This window comes from Caretta caretta, chromosome 28 (genome assembly GCF_965140235.1).
Source record: "Caretta caretta isolate rCarCar2 chromosome 28, rCarCar1.hap1, whole genome shotgun sequence".
Lineage (NCBI taxonomy): Eukaryota > Metazoa > Chordata > Testudines > Cheloniidae > Caretta > Caretta caretta.
In genome coordinates, this window is record NC_134233.1 from 14,152,753 (window position 1) to 14,172,582 (window position 19,830).

The window sequence follows — 19,830 nt, forward strand, 5'->3', positions numbered from 1 at the left end:
GCCAAGGAGTCAAAGAGAAAACATCTCCCTTTTCAGCTTCATTGAACAAGAACGTGGCTTCTCATTTCTTAAGTTCTGATACCATCGTGTGGCCATTTCATTTCACTTCTTATTGTGAAAAGGTTTGGGTACCTTGCACAGAAATGTTATTTCCTTGGGAGAGATGGAGAAGTGGAAGCTGCATTGATTTAATCCTCTGAAAAATAAAGATTAAAATATTCCCCAGGCAGCTCAGTCCCATCCGTCCTCCCTCGCTGCTGCCAGTGAAGCTCAGTTCTGCCCCGCAGCCCCTGCTGGGTGCAAGCCCTGGGCCTGGGGTGCAGTAAACGTAGGGGTGACTCTGCCTGCCTGGACTTTTCAATAGAAAAATTCAGACACAACACTATATCTGGTGAAGGAGATAAAGATAAGTTGTTTGATTGTTTTTCTCATTTTAAATGTACTTGATCATTTTGATGGCAGAAATATTTGTACGAAACCATGGAAAAACAGAAGAAACCATGAAAATATCCATGGGAGAGAGGGGGTTTCTGAGAGCCGGGGTAGAGATGGAGATTTTCATGAAATGGGGACAGGTCAAAGTAGGGCCTTTAGCTGTAGCAAAGGTGTGGGGGTGTGCAGTTCCATTTTAACCAGCCTCACATCCTGGAGTCCCTAATGCCCCAACCTACCCCCAATATGTGACCTACAGCCTCTCCACTGGAAAAAGCCAACTATGACTCCTGAGACAGCCCCACTGGTCCAGCCCTCCCCACCACTGCTAAAACTTCAGATCCCCCAGTGCTCCCTCTCCTAGTTGGACTCACTAGCACCCAGATGTCTCTCCAGACCTGCCATGGTTACTCTCCTGGGTGTCTGTTCAGGGACAGCTACTGGCTTCTCCTGAGAATGCAGCTGAGAAATGACTCGCTCTTCTCTACATTCTCTCCTGTGGGTTCTGAGAAGGAGGATGGAGCATGTATGATAAAGTCCATGCAACATTCCCCTTTCATCCCAGCCCTGGGATGTCGCCAGTAGCCACCTACCCCTGGCAGCAGTGAGGGATGTTTCCCACTGTCCAGGAGACACCAGGCTTGGACCAAAGGCAACTTCAGGCTTCTTCTCCCCCCCTTCTTGGAATCAAGTTCATGTTTTTTCCAAGAGTTAAAGCAGCCCAAACCCCCAGGGTCTGGATTAATGTCACAAGTTTGCTATCTCTCCCTGGAAGACAATTTCTTCATGAGTGGAATTAAATCACTTCTCAGCCTGAGTCCTTTGCTCTTAATCCTGAGGATATTGTCCCACCGTGGGGCCATTTCCTGCCTCTCTTTCACACACAAGGACAATTTTCTTTGCACAGACACAGGAACAGCAAGATCTTTGTCTGTCTCTTGTGCAAAGCAGGGTGTTGAATTCTATGGAACCCTCCCTTCTGCAACGGAAACAATGGAGAAGCAGGGGGCCCTGGGCACATCTAGCCCTGGCTGGGAGATGTTCCCTCCCCACTTTCTTTATGCTGCTATTGTTATTTCGTGGAATGTCTGGGATAGGGGGAAAATGCTGAATTCACTCCCTGCTGAGGATGGAGCTCGGCTGTTCTCAGTGGTGGTAGATGACAGAACATGCTTGCTGGGCACAAGCAAAGCAGCAGGAGAACCTGGAGATGATGGGGATTCAATCCAGGGCCTTATATATGAAAAACATGCACTCTACCACAGAGCTGCAACCGCACACAGGCCCTGGTTTTTAGGTGTTACACTAAGAGTCCTCCTGTTTCCAGAGCCGACAGTGGCCTATAATCATAGAAGATCAAGGTTGGAAAAGACTTCAGGAGGTATCTAGCCCAACCCCCTGCTCAAAGCAGGACCAACCCCAACTAAATCATCCCAGCCAGGGCTTTGTCAAGCTGGGCCTTAAAAACTTTAAGAATGGAGATTCCACCACCTCCCTAGGGAACCCATTCCAGTGCTTCACCACCTGCCAAGCGAAATAGTGTTTCCCACACTTCAACTTGAAACCATTGCTCCTCGTTCTGTCATCTGCCACCACTGAGAACAGCCGAGCTCCATCCTCTTTAGAGCCCCCTTTCAGGTAGTTGAAGGCTGCTATCAAATCCCCCCTCACTCTTCTCTTCCACAGACTAAATAACCCCAGTTCCCTCGGCCTCTCCTTGTAAGTCATGTGCTCCAGGCCCCTAATCATTTCCATTGTCCTCTGCTGGACTCGCTCCAATTTGTCCACATCCTTTGGGCGGGGGGGGGGGGGGGTGAGAGGGGCAAAACTGGACACAGTACTCCAGGTGTAGCCTCACCAGTGCCAAACAGAGGGGAACAATCACGTCCCTCGATCTGCTGGCAATGCCCCTACTTATACAGCCCAAAATGCCATTAGCCTTCTTGGCAACAAGGGCACACTGTTGACTCATATCCAACTTCTCGTCCACTGTAACCCCTAGGTCCTTTTCTGCAGAACTGCTGCCGAGCCATTCGGTCCCTAGTCTGGAGCAGTACATGGGATTCTTCCATCTTAAGTGCAGAACTCTGAACTTGTCATTGTTGAACCTCAGATTTCTTTTGGCCCAATCCTCCAATTTGTCTAGGTCCCGCTGGACCCAATCCCTCCCCTCCAGTGCTTGGATGCTTTTATGTTTTCACAGAGGAAAGAGTACATGTTCCATGATTTCACAGGGCAGAGTTTTAGGGCTATTTTGATTCAGGGAACTATGCTATAGGGTGCCTTCCCAGGGTGGACATGACAGGTGGATCAACATAGATGTACACTGTGACCCTTCTCAGGGTGCTGAGGGCTGTGAGTCTCCTTGTTGCCATCTTCAACTAGAAAGAGGGACTTTTGCATTTGGCAGCTGGATGTTTGCGACCAAATTCATCCAGCTGGTCAGGCACTCAAGCACCCTCCTCTGAGCTACAGCAGCCCTGCCAGTTGACAATAGAGGCACCCAAACCCCTGAGTTTCTTCCATGTGTCCTCCTCTGAGGTCCAGCCCCGATCACCAGATACTCAGAGAAATCCCAGATCCTAGCTTCCTGAAGGAACGGTATATCCCAGGTTACCAGTTTTACTGCAGACCACTTCTACTGCATCACACACAGCACTTGAGTACAGTTATTGAACAAACAGAAATTTATTTAACAAGGGATAGAGATTTAAATAGAAACAAACGTGTGATGGAAACCATGCATTACCAACAGAACAAAATTACAAAATGCAACCTACAGCCTCTAATAGTCACCTTTCCCTATCTAAGTAGATTCTCACCTCACACTTCAGTCTATTGCAGCGATTGCCTTTGATGAAGCACCACTGGTCATCAGGGATCACCTTGGTGAATGGACCAGAGTGTTTTTCTCCACCCTGTTATAAACTGAATCCGTCTTTTTTCTTTATTCACAGAAAGGACCATCTCCTCATTGTCATAGTGTCCTTTTCACTTCCACAGAGTTTTGATGTCTAGAGTTTGTCTTTGATAGTTTTCTGTTGGCTTTTCTAGGTTTGTTCAAAGCTTGACAATTGAGTAATATATCGTATAATTGGCTAGCAAGGGAGGGGTGACAATTCCCTCCCACTGGAATGGGCCATCCACTCCAAGACAAATTATTGGAGTGACTCCCTTTCATGACAATACCATATGGGCATAATTTTCCATGTACTTCTATTACTCCTTCAGTATGACTCGTACAAAGCTCTCGTAGTGACTAGGAGTAACAATAATTTACAAGCTTTCAGCAGAGGTCTTACTGCTATGCTTCCTGAATAAATATCATAAAAGCAGTGTATTAGGTGTGGCAAGTTTGTCAGGTCTGAGACCGGAGTTGCTTGTGAATAACAGTGACCCCTTTGCTAATTGGCACCAATGAGCTTTTGTCACACATGCACTGAGCTACACAGTCCCACTCTGATATAATAGAACGGCCAGCACAAAAAATAGAGAAAGGAAGAAGACGACACTAAAATGATAACGGCTGAAACTCTCCACTTCTCTCAGTCTTTGGATTGATGGGTACAAAGAGCTGTAGCTACAGTTGAGGAACCAGGTGATCTGATAGCTGGCTCAGCCCTCTATATTAGGAGGTTTCTCACATACAGGGAGAAAAGTCGAAATCGAAATTGAGGTCATGACTGGATTCCCTGAGAGCCACATTGAGGGCCACATCAGAGTTGTGAAACTGTACGGAAGGCTGTGCCCCCACCCCCTCCCACTTCCTGCCCCCTGACTGCCCCACTCAGAACTTCTGACCCATCCCAACTCCCCCTGCTCCTTGTCCCCTAACCGCCCCCCGCCCCCCCTACCCCAAACTACCCTCCCAGGATCCCATCCTCTCCAAGCCCCTGCTTGCCTATCCACAGCCCCACCCCCTGAGACTCCCATGCCTTATCCAAACCCCCCTACTCCTTGTCCCCTGACGGCCCCCAAAGGCTCCTGCCCCTTATCCCCCACTGCCCCCTTTCCATGCCGCTCAGAGCAGCAGGAGTTCATAGCCATGCTGCTGGTGCAGCTGCCAGGGAGGAGGGACAGCAGGGGAGGGGTAGGGGTCTAGCCTCCACAGCCAGGAACTCAAGGGCCAGGCAGGACAGCCTCGCAAGCTGCAGTTTGCCCACCTCTGTCATAGGAGATCCGTCTCTCTCAGCGTATATCTACCCTTCAAACACGGGAAGCATTCTTCTGACAACCTAACCCTGTCTACACTGGGGCTCAGATCACATTAACTACTTCTCTCAGGGGAGTGGATTTTTCACACCCCTGAGAGATGTGGCTATGTCCACATCGCTTCCCAGTGTAGACCAGCCTTTAGATGGCTTTTTTCATATGAAAGGCAATGGACTTCAGCTTTTTCCTTTATATTGATGGTTGACGATTGCAACTTTCCTACCTGCTGGACACATCCTGTGACAGATGTCATGCTTTTCCTTTGCAAATTACAGAAGTAGGGAAGTCAGTGACCCTTACAGTCTAAGTGGGGAAAAAGGTTATACAACTTGTCTCCTCCAGTAGTTTTCCTTTTAATAGAAATTGACTTTGAAACTAAGCAAAATATGTTCTATTTAAAATAGAAACAATTAAAATCTACACTGGCCCAATATTCTCTTATACACTAGTTTCAGAGTAACAGCCGTGTTAGTCTGTATTCGCAGAAAGAAAAGGAGGACTTGTGGCACCTTAGAGACTAACCAATTTATTTGAGCATGAGCTTTCGTGAGCTACAGCTCACTTCATCGGCTGCATACCGTGGAAACTGCAGCAGATATTATATACACACAGAAATCATGAAACAATACCTCCTCCCACCCCAATGTCCTGCTGGTAATAGCTTATCTAAAGTGATCATCAAGGTGGGCCATTTCCTGCACAAATCCAGGTTCTCTCACCCCCTCGCCCCCCTCCAAAAACCACACACACAAACTCACTCTCCTGCTGGTAATAGCTCATCCAAAGTGACCACTTTCCCTACAATCTGCATGGTAATCAAGGTGGGCCATGTCCAGCACAAATCCACAAATCCGGGGGGGGGGGGGTGAGAAAGCCGGGATTTGTGCTGGACACAGCCCACATTGATTACCATGCACATTGTAGGGAGAGTGGTCACTCTGGATGAGCTATTACCAGCAGGAGAGTGAGTTTGTGTGTGTGGTTTTTGGAGGAGGGTGAGGGGGTGAGAGAACCTGGATTTGTGCAGGAAATGGCCCACCTTGATTATCATGCACGTTGTGAATAGAGTTGTCACTTTGGATGGGCTATTACCAGCAGGAGAGTGAGTTTGTGTGTGGTGGGGTGGAGGGTGAGAAAACCTGGATTTGTGCTGGAAATGGCCCAACTTGATGATCACTTTAGATAAGCTATTACCAGCAGGAGAGAGGGGTGGGGGAGGTATTTTTTCATGCTTTGTGTGTATATAAAAAGATCTTCTAAACTTTCCACAGTATGCATCCGATGAAGTGAGCTGTAGCTCACGAAAGCTCATGCTCAAATAAATTGGTTAGTCTCTAAGGTGGCACAAGTCCTCCTTTTCCTTATACACTAGTTCTCACAAAAAGAACTGGAGGACTTGTGGCACCTTAGAGACTAACCAATTTATTAGAGCATAAGCTTTCGTGAGCTACAGCCCCCTTCATTGGATGTATAGAATGGAACATATCAGAAGAAGAGATTTTACACACACACGGTGGAAGTTGCCATACAAACTGTAAGAGGCTAATTAATTAAGATGAGCTATTATCAGCAGGAGAAAAAAACTTCTGTAGTGATAATCAAGTTCGCCCATTTAAACAGTTGACAAGAAGGTGAGAGGATACTTAACAGAGAAAGATTCCTCCTGCTGATAATAGCTCATCTTAATTAATTAGCCTCTCACAGTTTGTATGGCTACTTACACCTTGTGTGTGCGTGTGTGTCTCCCTTCTTACTATATGTTCCATTCTATGCATCCGATGAAGTGAGCTGTAGCTCACGAAAGCTGATGCTCAAAGAAATTGGTTAGTCTCTAAGGTGCCACCAGTCCTCCTGTTCTTTTTGCGGATACAGACTAACACGGCTGCTACTCTAAACCTGTCACTATTTCTCTCACACTTTCTCCCACCCCAACCTTTGGAGTGAGGTTTTCTGCCAGAACTCCTTACACTACAGGGGGTAAATTAAATCAAATTAACTTTTCAAGATCAGCCATCATTTCCTGTACGACTAACAAAACAAAAAACAAGACAACTTTCAGTTTTCCAAAATAATTCAGATCACACAATTAGTCTCTTACTCTTTAACCAATCACTTCACCTATAATTTCATTCTCATTGGTAACAACAACATATTCAAAGATCACAAATTCTTGTCATACATGTTCGTTTTCTTTTAATCCCCACTGCCAACAGCTATACCTTGGCTCAAGTGGTGGTTTGTCCCAACCACTTCTGTGAGTCCATATATCTCTAGTTCTTCTCCAAGACAAGGTCTCCTAGGTGGGAATGTTTGTATCATGAGGAAAAATACCTCTTTTCACTCTTTTTAATCTTTCAAAGTAGGAGAAGGTAGAGGAGAAGGGATGTAAATGCATACTGAAAAAGATAAAGCTGTCTGGTCTACACTAAAGACATTTATCAGTAAAAGTATATAGCTCAGGGGTGTGAAAAATCCACACCGCTGAGCAACATAGTTACAGAGACCTAACTCCCTGTGTAGACAGCACCACATCAGCAGGAGAGCGTCTCCTGCCAACATAGCTACCACCGCTTGTGGGGGTTGGACTAATGACGTCCAACACGAGAGATCTCTCCCATCGGCTCATAGCGGTGCTACGGCAGCACGGCGACATTGCTGCAGCTGTGGCAACATCACCTTTATTGTGTAGCCGGAGGGCCAGATGCAAAACCATGGAATCAGGACTCAACATGCGAGTATCCAGGAGTCCGAAATTGGAGCCTGGCTCATTCGTTGCCTCAAAGGTTACCATCATTTCTACAGCCTGAAAGTCCTTGTTACCCAATCAGGCGGTCAGTCTGGGATCCACAGGGAAGGAACGTCCTATGAAGCTCTCTTTCTTTGGATCCAAACGGTGAAGGAGGATTGTTCTCAGTATAGCCCTAGTATCCTCTGGAACTGTAATCAGTGACACTGCACTAAGAAGTGGAGTTGTGCAAACCATTTTCCTTGGGTCATTGGTCACCATCGCTTCCTTTTCTGGGGTGGAAACCAGGAACAGAGCATGCACTCTTTCCACCCCAGTTCTTTCAAAGTCCATGGCCTTGGGTAGGGTACATTTACAATGCTCTGAAGTAGACTCCTTTACAAAACCACTAAAATCTCAACAGTGTTAGTGAGGAATAGCTTCCCAAAACATGCCCAGCTTTTCTTTAATTTGGTGGCACAGTTCCAGGCAAGGGACTGGATACAGGCCTGGATCAGAACCTCTTGGTTACCAGAGCTGGAGATTCTATTCAAAAATAGGGATTTTTCTGCAGCTATTACTTTTCCAAAACTGATTTCATTTTACACACACGTTTTTAGCACCCACAAAGGATAAATTCATTCAATCCTATTTCCTCAACATCTGTGTTGTGAAGGGCAGCATCTCCTAGACCATAGGATTAGCTAGGAGCGCTGTTCTGTAGGGCCTGGGTTACACATGCTTTGGGAACCAAATACATGGGCATTTTGCCTAGTTCAAAATCACTTACCATGGAATTCTCTCCCCTGATTATCACAGACAATATGGACTTAAACAATTGAAATACACTGTAATCATATGCACATCCACCAATTAGTTGGGGTTCTGCTCGTTGTTCACCATTTCTGAGTGAACATTTTAAATCATGGCTGTTTCTTTGTTAGCTGTTTCTTTGTTCAACTTACTGGACAAAGAAACAGCAGTGATTTAGAGAGTTCTCTGCTGTTGACAGAACTGCACTTGAACTTTCTCCACGTCATCATGGAGGGATGGGGAAAAAGCAAGGCTGAAGTGAGAAAATCAGTTTAGCAAATGGTCGTTTGTCTTAAATTCTCCAGTAAATCTGAGCTACTTCCTATCAAACTGAACTAATATCCGTTTGGCTGACCAAACGGTATTCAGGAAAGATAGAAACCCACATCACAGAGAGATAGAATACATGACAATGAAAGTGTCAAGTGAAATTTCAGAGCAGGTTACATCTGATTATTCAGAATTGGGACAAGAGATTCTCCCATCACATTCTTCTATGATCCATTCAAACATACTTCACTCAGCACTGTCTCAAGAGTCAGTTATGTTATTTACAACATTTTTAGTATCATAGCATCCAAATAATGGGGGGGGGGAAGGGGTGGGAGAGAGAACAGGACAGCCACTTAGCCAGAAGTGGCTTTAACAATAAATGGAACCTGGGATTTAAACTCCAAATAATCACACTGTGTTTGGGATCCATCTGAATTCCCCTTCCAGGTCTTTGACACTTTCATCTCCAGTCATAGAGACTGATATAGGATTAAAGAAGTCAAAGCATCATCTCCACGCACAGACAGCTGAGAACTCTTCCTCACATGACACTTTGAGAAGTGGATGTGTAGAACGTGATGAAGATAAACTCTGCATGGCTCAGACAAAAGGTAACCGTTCTGCAGTGATGGGGAAGGAGGGAATCTGAGTCTCCCCATCTCCTTCCAGTGTCACGAAGGCTGAAATGACACTTTCCCCCCCTGCCCCTACCCCTCTTCCTTTAAATATAAAATTTTAAAAGTTCCCAGTATAACTGCTCTTCAGCACAACCCAGAGCAACGTGAGAACTGGCAATGATACAATCTATCATTGGTGACTCTGACAATAACTTTGCAATAGGAAGAATTGTATAAATGTGATACTCCCTGGTTCCCTGTAGGAAGGGCACACTCGAATTACTCATGGGACAATGGAGTTGATAGAAAGGACATATGGGTCAATTTCAAAACAGGGTGAATGGCAAAAGGCAAAAATGGGCCACTCATGGGGGTGGTGGAAAGGGATAGCTCAGTGGTTTGAGCATTGGCCTGCTAAACCCACGGTTGCGAGTTCAATCCCTGAGGGGGTCATTTAGGGATCTGGGGCAAAGATTGGGGATTGGTCTTGCTTTGAGCAGGGCATTGGACGAGATGACCTCCTGGGGTCCCTTCCAACCCTGATATTCTAAGAAAAAAAGTACAGATAGCCCTAGAGGTTTTTACGGTCCTGATCTCCCTTGCAGTTTCTCTGATGTCTAACATGGGCTGAGTGCCAAGAGAAGGTATTCCCACACTCAGTGCATTCATAGGGCCTCTCCCCTGTGTGGGTTCTCTGATGTTCAGAAAGGACTGAACTGCTAATGAAGTTTTTCCCACACTCACTGCATTTATAGGGCCTCTCTCCTGTGTGGATTGTCTGATGCCTAATAAGGTGCGACCTGCGATTGAAGGTTTTCTGACATTCAGTGCATTCATAAGGTCTCACATCGGTGTGGATATTCTGATGTTCAGAAAGGGCTGATTGGTGAGTGAAGTTTTTCCCACACTCACTGCATTTATAGGGCCTCTCCCCTGTGTGGATTCTCTGATGCCTAACAAGGGTCCAGCTGCGACTGAAGGTTTTTCCACACTCACGGCATTCATAGGGTCTCATACCGGTGTGGATTGTCTGGTGTTCAGAAAGGGCTGATCGGTGAGTGAAGTTTTTCCCACACTCACTGCATTCATAGGGCCTCTCCTCTGTATGGATTCTCTGATGCCGTATAAGGGTCGAGCTGCGACTGAAGGTTTTCCCACACTCAAGGCATTCGTAGGGTCTCACGCTGGTGTGGATTTTCTGATGTTCAGAAACAGCTGAACGGGTAGTGAAATTTTCCCCACACTCACGGCATTGATAGGGCCTCTCCCCTGTGTGAATCCTCTGATGTTCAGAAAGGGCTGAGTTGGTAGTGAAGCTTTTCCCACACTCACGGCATTGATAGGGCCTCTCCCCGGTGTGAATTCTCTGATGTTGAAAAAGGCCTGAAGTGTGAGTGAAGCTTTTCCCACACTCACTGCATTCATACGGCCTCTCCCCTGTGTGGATTCTCTGATGCCTAATAAGGTGTGAACTGTGAGTGAAGGTTTTCCCACACTCACTGCATTCATAGGGCCTCTCCCCTGTGTGGATTCTCTGATGCCGAATAAGGGTCCAGCTGCGATTGAAGGTTTTCCCGCACTCACGGCATTCATAGGGTCTCACGCTGGTGTGGATTTTCTGATGTTCAGAAACAGCTGAACGGGTAGTGAAATTTTCCCCACACTCACGGCATTGATAGGGCCTCTCCCCTGTGTGAATCCTCTGATGCTGAAAAAGGCCTGAAGAGCGAGTGAAGCTTTTCCCACACTTACTGCATTCATAGGGCCTCTCCTCTGAGTGGAGTCTCTGATGTTGAAAAAGGCCTGAAGAGCGAGTGAAGCTTTTCCCACACTTACTGCATTCATAGGGCCTCTCTCCTGTGTGGACTCTCTGATGCCTAAAAAGATTTGAACTGTGATTGAAGGTTTTCCTACACTTACTGCATTCATAGGGCCTCTCTCCTGCATGGGTTCTCTGATGCTTTATAAGGGCTGAGTCGTCACGTACATTTTCCCCACGCTTAGTGCATGTTTTTTCTCTCTTTCCCTGGAAGATTTCCTGCTGTGTTGTGATTTCCTTGAGGTCCTTGTGAATTCCCTGACTCGAAATTAACTTACCCTCCTCCTCCCCTGGCTGGTTTCCCTGTTCTCTTTCTGGTCTGTGATGAGTCTCACAGGATTTTCCCTGCTCGTGACTCCTGGATGCATTTCTTTTCAATCTTTGCGATAATTCTCTGTGTTTATCCACTTGCTCAACATTTTCTTGCTGAGAATTCTGCTCTTCTTTCTCACACACCATTGCATCACCAGCTGTGATAGAGACAGAAACCTCAAAACAGGGACGGAAGAGGGAAGGCCAAACCAAAACAAATTCTGCAGAGAGGTCAAGTAAAAATCAGGAACTGAACTCCCCCAAACTCTTCCCCCAAATGGAGTAGTAGGATTTTATGTTTGTATTTTATAGAATTTAGAATGAAGGATAAAGAATAAGAATGTAGCATGTATTAAATGTATTTAGTGTTTGATCTGATCAAATCCTGCCAGCCACCCTTTTTGAATAACAGAAAGGAAGGGCCTAATGGGCCAATGGATAGAGATACATCAGCCAGAATCTGTGTCTGGACTGATTTCAAGGCAGTAACAGACCTTTGAGGGTCACCAATTTGTTGTAGGTTTAGCATTTTAAAATAAGTAAACGAATGCCATGATTGTTTTCTTTTGCATTGCAATTTGATGTTCTTGTTCAAAATGTTGTATGTAAATTAATTCTGTTGTGTGTGTGTGAATGAGGAATGTGTGTGTTAAGAGATAAGTGTGAAGGCCATCGCTGAACCAGATGTATGAGGGAGGAACTGGAGACAGATGCAAGGGCACCAGGAGGCTGCAACAAGCCCCTAGTGAAATGTGAGAAGAGGGCAGATTGATGACTCTAAAGCTGAGACAGGCCCCTATCACAGGGGACAAGATAGCTGTGATTAAAACCAGCTTGGGATAACTCCCTGAGGATCTTGATGGAAGAAAAAGATAAAAGGATGAGGAGCACAATTTAAGAAAACAAGCACTCGAACACCAATTGATTACAGAATAATGGTGCAAAACTCATTGGTCCCTGTCAAGGTTACTTCCCCACTCTGAACTCTAGGGTACAGATGTGGGGACCTGCATGAAAGACCCCCCCAAGTTTATTCTTACCAGCTTAGGTTAAAAACTTCCCCAAGGTACAAACTTTGCCTTGTCCTTGAACAGTATGCTGCCACCGCCAAGCGTTTTAAATAAAGAACAGGGAAAGAGACCACTTGGAAATGTCTTGCCCAAAATACCCCCCCCCCCCAAGCCCTATACCCCCTTTCCTGGGGAAGGCTTGATAATAATCCTCACCAATTGGTACAGGTGAACACAGACCCAAACCCTTGGATCTTAAGAACAAAGAAAAATCAGATTCTTAGAAGAAGAATTTTAATGAAAGAAAAGGTAAAAGAATCACCTCTGTAAAATCAGGATGGTAAATACCTTACAGGTTAATCAGATTCAAAACATAGAGAATCCCTCTAGGCAAAATCTTAAGTTACAAAAAGACTCAAAAACAGGAATATACATTCCCTCTAGCACAGCTTATTTTACCAGCCATTAAACAAAAGGAAATCTAACGCATTTTCTAGCTAGATTACTTACTAACTTTACAGGAGTTGGAAGGCTGCATTCCTGATCTGTTCCCGGCAAAAGCATCACACAGACAGACAGACCCCTTTGTTTCCCCCACTTCCAGATTTGAAAGTATCTTGTCCCCTCATTGGGGATTTTGGGTCAGGTGCCAGCAAGGTTACCTTAGCTTCTTAACCCTTTACAGGTGAAAGGGTTTTGCCTCTGGCCAGGAGGAATTTTATAGCACTGTATACAGAAAGGCGGTTACCCTTCCCTTTATGACAGTCCGAATGAAGGAAAATCTGTATATAAACAGGGTGCCTTGCCATGAAAATTTGGGTTTGTCCTGCCAAGATTTCCCCAGAACATTGTGTAGCAACAAATGGAAATTGGCTCCTCCCTACCAGGGATCAGCCTAGCTGGCTGCTAGATCGATCCGGACTCCAGACCGGTAACTATAACATCGACTGGCGGGACAGTGTGTTTGTGTGTGGTGTGACTGAATGCATATATACTAATTACTGTATCTTCAATAAACACAGCATATTGCCTTCTCCCCTGAAAAAGATCTTGTGTGCTTCTTATAAGCATAAGATTTTTGGTGGAGAATTGCAAAAGGGTGAAAACATGCACTGTGATTGTTGAACATACTGCTAAATATTGCTAAAAGGTATACCATACATACAAAGTAATCATTCCGTTGTACACAGCCCCGGTCGGAGAAGATACACGCAATAGGAGTCCTAGCTCCAACCCATCTGTCGGGGGAAACTGGATAGGTGAATATACGCTCGGTCATAGCGGGACCAAGCCCAAAGCGTAGAGAGCATAGTGTTTCCCCCGCTCTGTCAGACAGAATTCTTTTTAGTGGGTATAGACTTATGTGTTTTGTAAGTCCCAGCATGAACGTGGGCATGGAAAAGTTATAGAGGTAAAACAAATTAATTAAAGAAAATGTTTAGGCAGTATTTTCTATGCGAGACCCAACTCTGAAGAATAAAGGAGTGTGGGAGAATAATGGCAGCACCTGCGTAAGAAATGTTTAAAAGGAAGCAATCCAATGACGATACTTTGTTTGAGAGATTACTCCCCTTTTAAACAGATCTTGCTCTGTTAAACCAAACTCTGAAGGATAAAGGAGTTTGGGCAATGTAGTATTTTTTTGTGAATGATATTGTGATTTCCCCAATTTTAAAAGAAATGGTTAAGGAAAGGGACCAGTCGGGCCTCCTTGCTAAATTGGTAGTGGAACAAAGCCTGTGTCCATGAAAAGGGAGGGTTCAGCGAGGAAAGTAGGGTCAGGCCCAGACAAGCAAGTAGGCAACAAAAAAAAAAAAAAAAAAAAAAAAAAGGAAAACAGGTTGGAAGCCCTGAGGGCATAGTGGCAAAAAAGTAAGTATAGGCTTATGGAATTCAGATCCCTGGAACCCCACCGTATTCTTGCCAGCAAGTTAATGAAGTATGGGCTGGATGAATGGACTATAAGGTGGATAGAAAGCTGGCTAGATCGTCAGGCTCAACGGGAAGCGATCAATGGCTCCATGTCTAGTTGGCAGTCGGTATCAAGTGGAGTGCCCCAAGGGTCGGTCCTGGGGCCAATTTTGTTTAATATCTTCATTAATGATCTGGAGGATGGCATGGACTGCACCCTCAGCAAGTTTACAGATGACACTAAACTGGGAGGAGTGGTAGATACGCTGGAGAGTAGGGATAGGACAGAGGGACCTAGACCAATGAGAGGATTGGGCCAAAAGAAATCTGATGAGGTTCAACAAGGACAAGAGCAGAGTCCTGCACTTAGGATGAAAGAAACCCATGTACTGCTACAGTCTAGGGATCGAATGGCTCGGCAGCAGTTCTGCAGAAAAGGACCTAGGGGTTACAGTGGACGAGAAGCTGGATATGAGTCAACAGTGTGCCCTTGTTGCCAAGAAGGCTAATGGCATTTTGGGTTATATAAGTAGGGGGCATTGCCAGATCAAGGGACGTGATCATTCCCCTCTATTCAGCATTGGTGAGGCCTCATCTGGAGTACTGTGTCCAGTTTTGGGCCCCACACTACAAGAAGGATGTGGAAAAATTGCATAGAGTCCAGCGGAGGGCAACAAAACAAAACGATTAGGGGGCTGGAACACATGCCTTATGAGGAGAGGCTGAGGGAACTGGGATTGTTTAGTCTATGGAAGAGAAGAATGAGGGGGGATTTGATAGCTGCTTTCAACTACCTGAAAGGGGGTTCCAAAAAGAGGATGGATCTAGACTGTTCTCAGTGGTAGCAGATGACAGAACAAGGAGTAATGGTCTCAAGTTGCACTGGGGGAGATTTAGGTTGGATATTAGGAAAAACTTTTTCACTAGGAGGGTGGTGAAACACTAGAATGCGTTACCTAGGGAGGTGGTGGAATCTCCTTCCTTAGAGGTTTTTAAGGTCAGGCTTGACGAAGCCCTGGCTGGGATGATTTAGTTGGGGATCGGTCCTGCTTTGAGCAAGGGGTTGGACTAGATGACCTCCTGAGGGCCCTTCCAACCCTGATATTCTATTATTATGATTCTATGAATGGTGAAAGCGGAGTTGATGAAGGTGTCATTTTAACAGGCGATTAAAAAAAAGACTGAGAAGTTAACTCTGCAGAGGCTGGAGGGAATTAAGCAGTTGAACATTGTAAAAATGTTAAAAAGGCAAAGGATTATTGTAGCAGGGCAGAGGTAAACCCTTTAGATGCCCTGCTAAAAAGCTGGCTGCGCCCCGCTTTCTCGCAGGGAGGCCAGACGCAAGGGCCCAGGCACTCAGCAGGGAGCCCAGCTGCAGGCCCTAATAAGGGCTGGCTCAGAGTAATAAGCTGAGCCAAGTAGAGAGAGCTGGGCTGAGGTCTGGGAGGGCTATATAAATGCTGGAAGAAGCTCAGGAAGGAGGCTAGCCTGGGAGGAGACAGGAGGGCTACATCTCTGCCTCCTTACCAACTGACGGGAGCCTCAAGGGCCAGAAGACCCTGGGGAGGGTCTGTGAGGGAATAGCTGTTAGGGGAATTGGGGCTGCATAAAGCACTGTAAATAAAGACAGGCTGGTGAAACAGCTGAAGGTGGTGTTGGGACTCTTTATTTAACCAGCCCAAGCACAGGGCGCAGGGACAAGAGGGTGGACCCCGTGACAGTTATAGAAAGAGAACGCTTGGTTTCCTTTGCAGCCGTTCTGAAGGGAAAATGGGCTGTATTCCAAAGGAATGTCTGTAAATAAGACAGGCAGAGAGACAATCTCATTTAAATCATTAGCCTATGAGCAATTTAGTGAAATTCGCTAAAAGAACATAAGGGGTTCCTAGTGGAACATAACTGCCCCCAAATGTATACAAATGTTATCTATGGACAGCTGTGTAAAAATTCAAGCAGTGCAAAGAATGTTCAGAAAAAAAAGGAGTGTATAAATAGAGTGTGTAAATATGTGGAGTGTTTAAGACCTAAAGCAACACTCCTGGTTTGCAAAACTCTTGTTTTGTGGGTTTACGATGAATTGGTTTTGTTTTTAAATAATACAACTAAAATCCATTTGACTCTTTCATTCAAAGTTGCAAAACTGAGAAATTTTTTGCCAGATACAGGTAACTAGTGTTGTTTGATTTCGTATTTAGCGTTTAACCCTTTAGGTACCTTAATGCTTTATAAAGTTCAATATTTTTTCAAAAAGTTTTGCCTAATATCCAACCTAAACACCCTTCTCTCCAACTTGAGACCATTACTCCTTATTCTGTCAATAAATGCCCTGTGCTAGGAGGAAGCAGGCAACCAATAGCTCATGTTAGTTCTGTTGTCCTCAGCACAGAAACCCCCAAATAACTGAAACCTATCATATTGGCTCTGTGAGGTTAGCCTCTGCAGAACCAGATATGGAGCATGTTAAGGCTGTCCAAATTGATGGCAGAAAATACTTGTGGCAGAGGGATACAGGGGCTCAGATCTCTCTGGTCAGAGAGAGTGTGGTCCCAAATGCCAGTATGTTGCCTGGCCAAATGGCAGAGATTGTGGCGGTGGGTGAAAGCAAATTCCTCATACCACTAGCTAAAAATCCATGTGGTTTGGGAAGTGTTTTGACTGTGGGGGTAATGGAACACCTTCTATTCTACCTGCTCCTTGGTAATGATTTTTTCCACGTAGCTCAGGTTAAAGTATTTACCTGCAGCAGGAGGGAGTGTTATGCTGGGACCCCCGAGGGAAAGGGTAAGGTCTCAGGAACTGCTGAGAGAATGGGAGAGTGTCTCCTTGATTCTTCTGCAGCTGGGGGAAGCCACATGCTTCCAGGTGAGAGGGTGGTTGAGACCAACTCCTGCACTGCAGCTGGAAGTAACACCACATCAGGAAGGGATGGGGGTGTAATGCCTGCCAGAGAAAGATCTGTCCAGGTTGTTAGCTGCCAGAAGGTCTCAGCTGAAGCAGAGGGAAAAACACACTCTAGGGAGCATATAGCAATGTGTCCCAGAGGAGATCCCAGAGAAGGGGCAGGGGATCTCAGAAACCACTCAGGTGGTGAGGATTCCTGTGACTCTAACACAGGGAAGTAGGGTGCTTCCAAGTATGGGAGAGGCCGAGACAAGCTCCTTTCCAGCAGAAGTCAACAGGCCCTCAGGGACAGGGGCAGGAGAGGTGTCATCTGTAATTAAGGAAACTGTCCCAGTTGTTAGCTGGCAGAGTATTGCAGATGAAGAAGAGACGGATCCCTTCTTACAGAGCACAGAGAAATGTGTTTTATGAGGAGACCCAGAGGAGGAAACGGGGGAAGGAATAGTGGGAGTACAGGAATATCTTCTCACTAGTCACTTGAGGCAGGATGCCCAGGACACTAGGAGGATGGCACTCAGCCTGTGACCCAGGTTTTGAGAAGGAACTGTGTAACTGACTTCCCAGAGGGGAGCAGTCACACAGCTGACTTCTCGGGGACAGAGAAAGGGGTGGCGGAGGGTACCCCAATCCAGGTCCCAGTTTTTCAGGATGTTATTTCTGATAAGGTTTTGGAAAGCAAAGTTTTACATCAAGATGCAGCTCCAACGGCCTGTCACAGCAGAGGAGTTGAGACCAGGAAATTGCCATGTGGTAGTTTGCCAGAATACAAATGACCCAACAGACAGAGAAGGGGGTGTTTGCCCCCAGGCTGGTGAGAGACAGGGAGCAGTTATGGGAGAGCTGCTGGGAAAGGGTGAATCTGATCAAAGGGTAAACACATCTAGCCGAGACAGCATAGATCACAGCCTTCTAGGGCGCAGGGAAGGACTCAGTGCTAGGAGGGGGAAACACAAGGTAACCCCAAAAGGGGAGCTGGATTTTCTGCATACGTAAAGTCCTGGGGTTGGGAGATTGCTCCCCAAAGGGCCAGACAATGTGTAGGATCCCCATAAACAACTATCTTATCAGACCGTGAGGCACCAAAATTCCAGAAATATGATTAAATTAAGAGCTCACACAGAAGGGAACACTGGAAGGAAGGAAAAGCCAGTGACTGATTACATGGGAGAGACTCAAAGGAAACCATGGGTAATGAATAAACTAACCTCAAACTAGAATATCTGAACAGAGGGCGTGGTATCATAAAGATACTTGTAAACACCCAAAAACTTTGGTACTAATGTTAAGTTTTGGGGATAAGAATTTTGACACAGATGATAAACCTTATGATAATGCTACTTTTCAATTAAGATTTAAACCTGTTCACAGGTTATCACAGCAGAAAAACCCCTAAAAAACACTGGTTTGCTGTGTGTGAATGGGGAAACTGCCTTCGAACTAGTCAGGGACTAATCCTCTTGCAGTAAACTAAGGGGGGAGAGGTGACACATTCTATACCTTGGGGAAGCATGCCGTAACCCCCGTTTTCCTCATTTCCATATATTCCCGATCTTATGTATAAAGCATGCCTTGTAAAGTATCAGGAGAATGGTTATGATTTGCTGAAACTCATTTCTCTATCCATACATGTATATCATTAATGCATATGACGTTATGAGAATTGTGTAGCATGGTTGTCACTAAAACATGTTGTAAGTTGGGGGAAATCAGCCAGATATTGGCTCCCCAGAGGCAACAGCAAGGAAAGTAACCAATGCCTGAGTGGGGTGTCAACCCATCAACAGCCACTGTCCAGCAAGGAAGCTACATTGCAATGACTGACTGGCACGAGGCCACACCACAGGAATTGCTCAACTTTGCTTGGAGAGACTCATAAATGCTCACCTGACTCTGAATTGAGGGTGGGGGGGCAGGAAAGCCATGAGGGAAGAAAGGACATGATAAAAGGGAGACACATTTGCCATGCTGGCTCTCTCTCTTCCACCTACATCTACAGACATCACCAAGTGACTAAAGTGCTGATCAAAGGGGAGAGCCTGACTGAAAAGTAACCAGCCAGCCTGGGTTAGAAGCATCTAAGTTTGTAAGGACACTGAAAGTGCTAAGATCAGCTTAGAATGTGTTTTGCTTTTATTTCATTTGACCAAATCAGACTGGTTATACTTTAATTTATAATCATTTAACATATATCTTTATAGCTAATAAATCTCTTTGTTTATTCTACCTGAAGCAGTGTGTTTGGTTTGAAGTATATCAAAGGCTCCCCTTTAGGTAACAAGCCTGGTACAGATGAATTTCTTTGTTAAATTGACAAACTTATACAACCTTGCATCATCCAGCGAGCATTACCGGACACTGCAAGATGGCAGTTCCTAGGGTTGTGTCTGGGACCAGAGATATTGGCTAGTGTCATTCGCTTGCCAGTAGCTGGGAGCAGCTTACATGCCAGAGGCTGTGCGTGAACAGCCTCGGAGTGGGGTTTCTCACAGTAGAGGAGGGTAAGGCTGGGTCCCAGAGTCAAGGATTGGAGAGGCCTAGCAGATCACCAGTGCAGATAACACCAGAGTGGAATATCACACCAGTGTGTTTGGATTAAAGTCTCTGGGGAATTCCATTTGGGATAACAAGGCTGGTGCATGTCATTTTCCACTGATGAAATTCAAGATTTAATATGAGCTTGTGCTGTTCAGTAATGTGCTGGATGGTGCAAGATGCACATTTCTGGGGGAAAGTCTGGCACTTGACAATTTGCTGGTGTTCTCCTGAGGTGTAATTCATGAGTGGCTGACTAGCAGCACTCAGTAC

At 45.6% G+C, this 19,830-nt stretch overlaps 1 protein-coding gene across 2 annotated transcripts in view; it reads right to left on the reverse strand.

Annotated features, from left to right (window-relative positions):
* The window catches only part of LOC125629219 (uncharacterized), a 45,925-nt gene that overhangs the window by 22,190 nt on the left and 3,905 nt on the right, over positions 1-19,830 (reverse strand). The window contains exon 3 of one of the 2 annotated variants that reach the window (XM_075123963.1): positions 9,524-11,361. The exons of the other annotated variant lie outside the window; for it this stretch is intronic. Coding sequence (XP_074980064.1) covers positions 9,644-11,361 — 1,718 coding nt within the window. The 3' untranslated portion in view covers positions 9,524-9,643. Of the gene's footprint in view, positions 1-9,523; positions 11,362-19,830 lie in introns of those variants that run through there. 2 annotated transcript variants of the gene reach the window in all.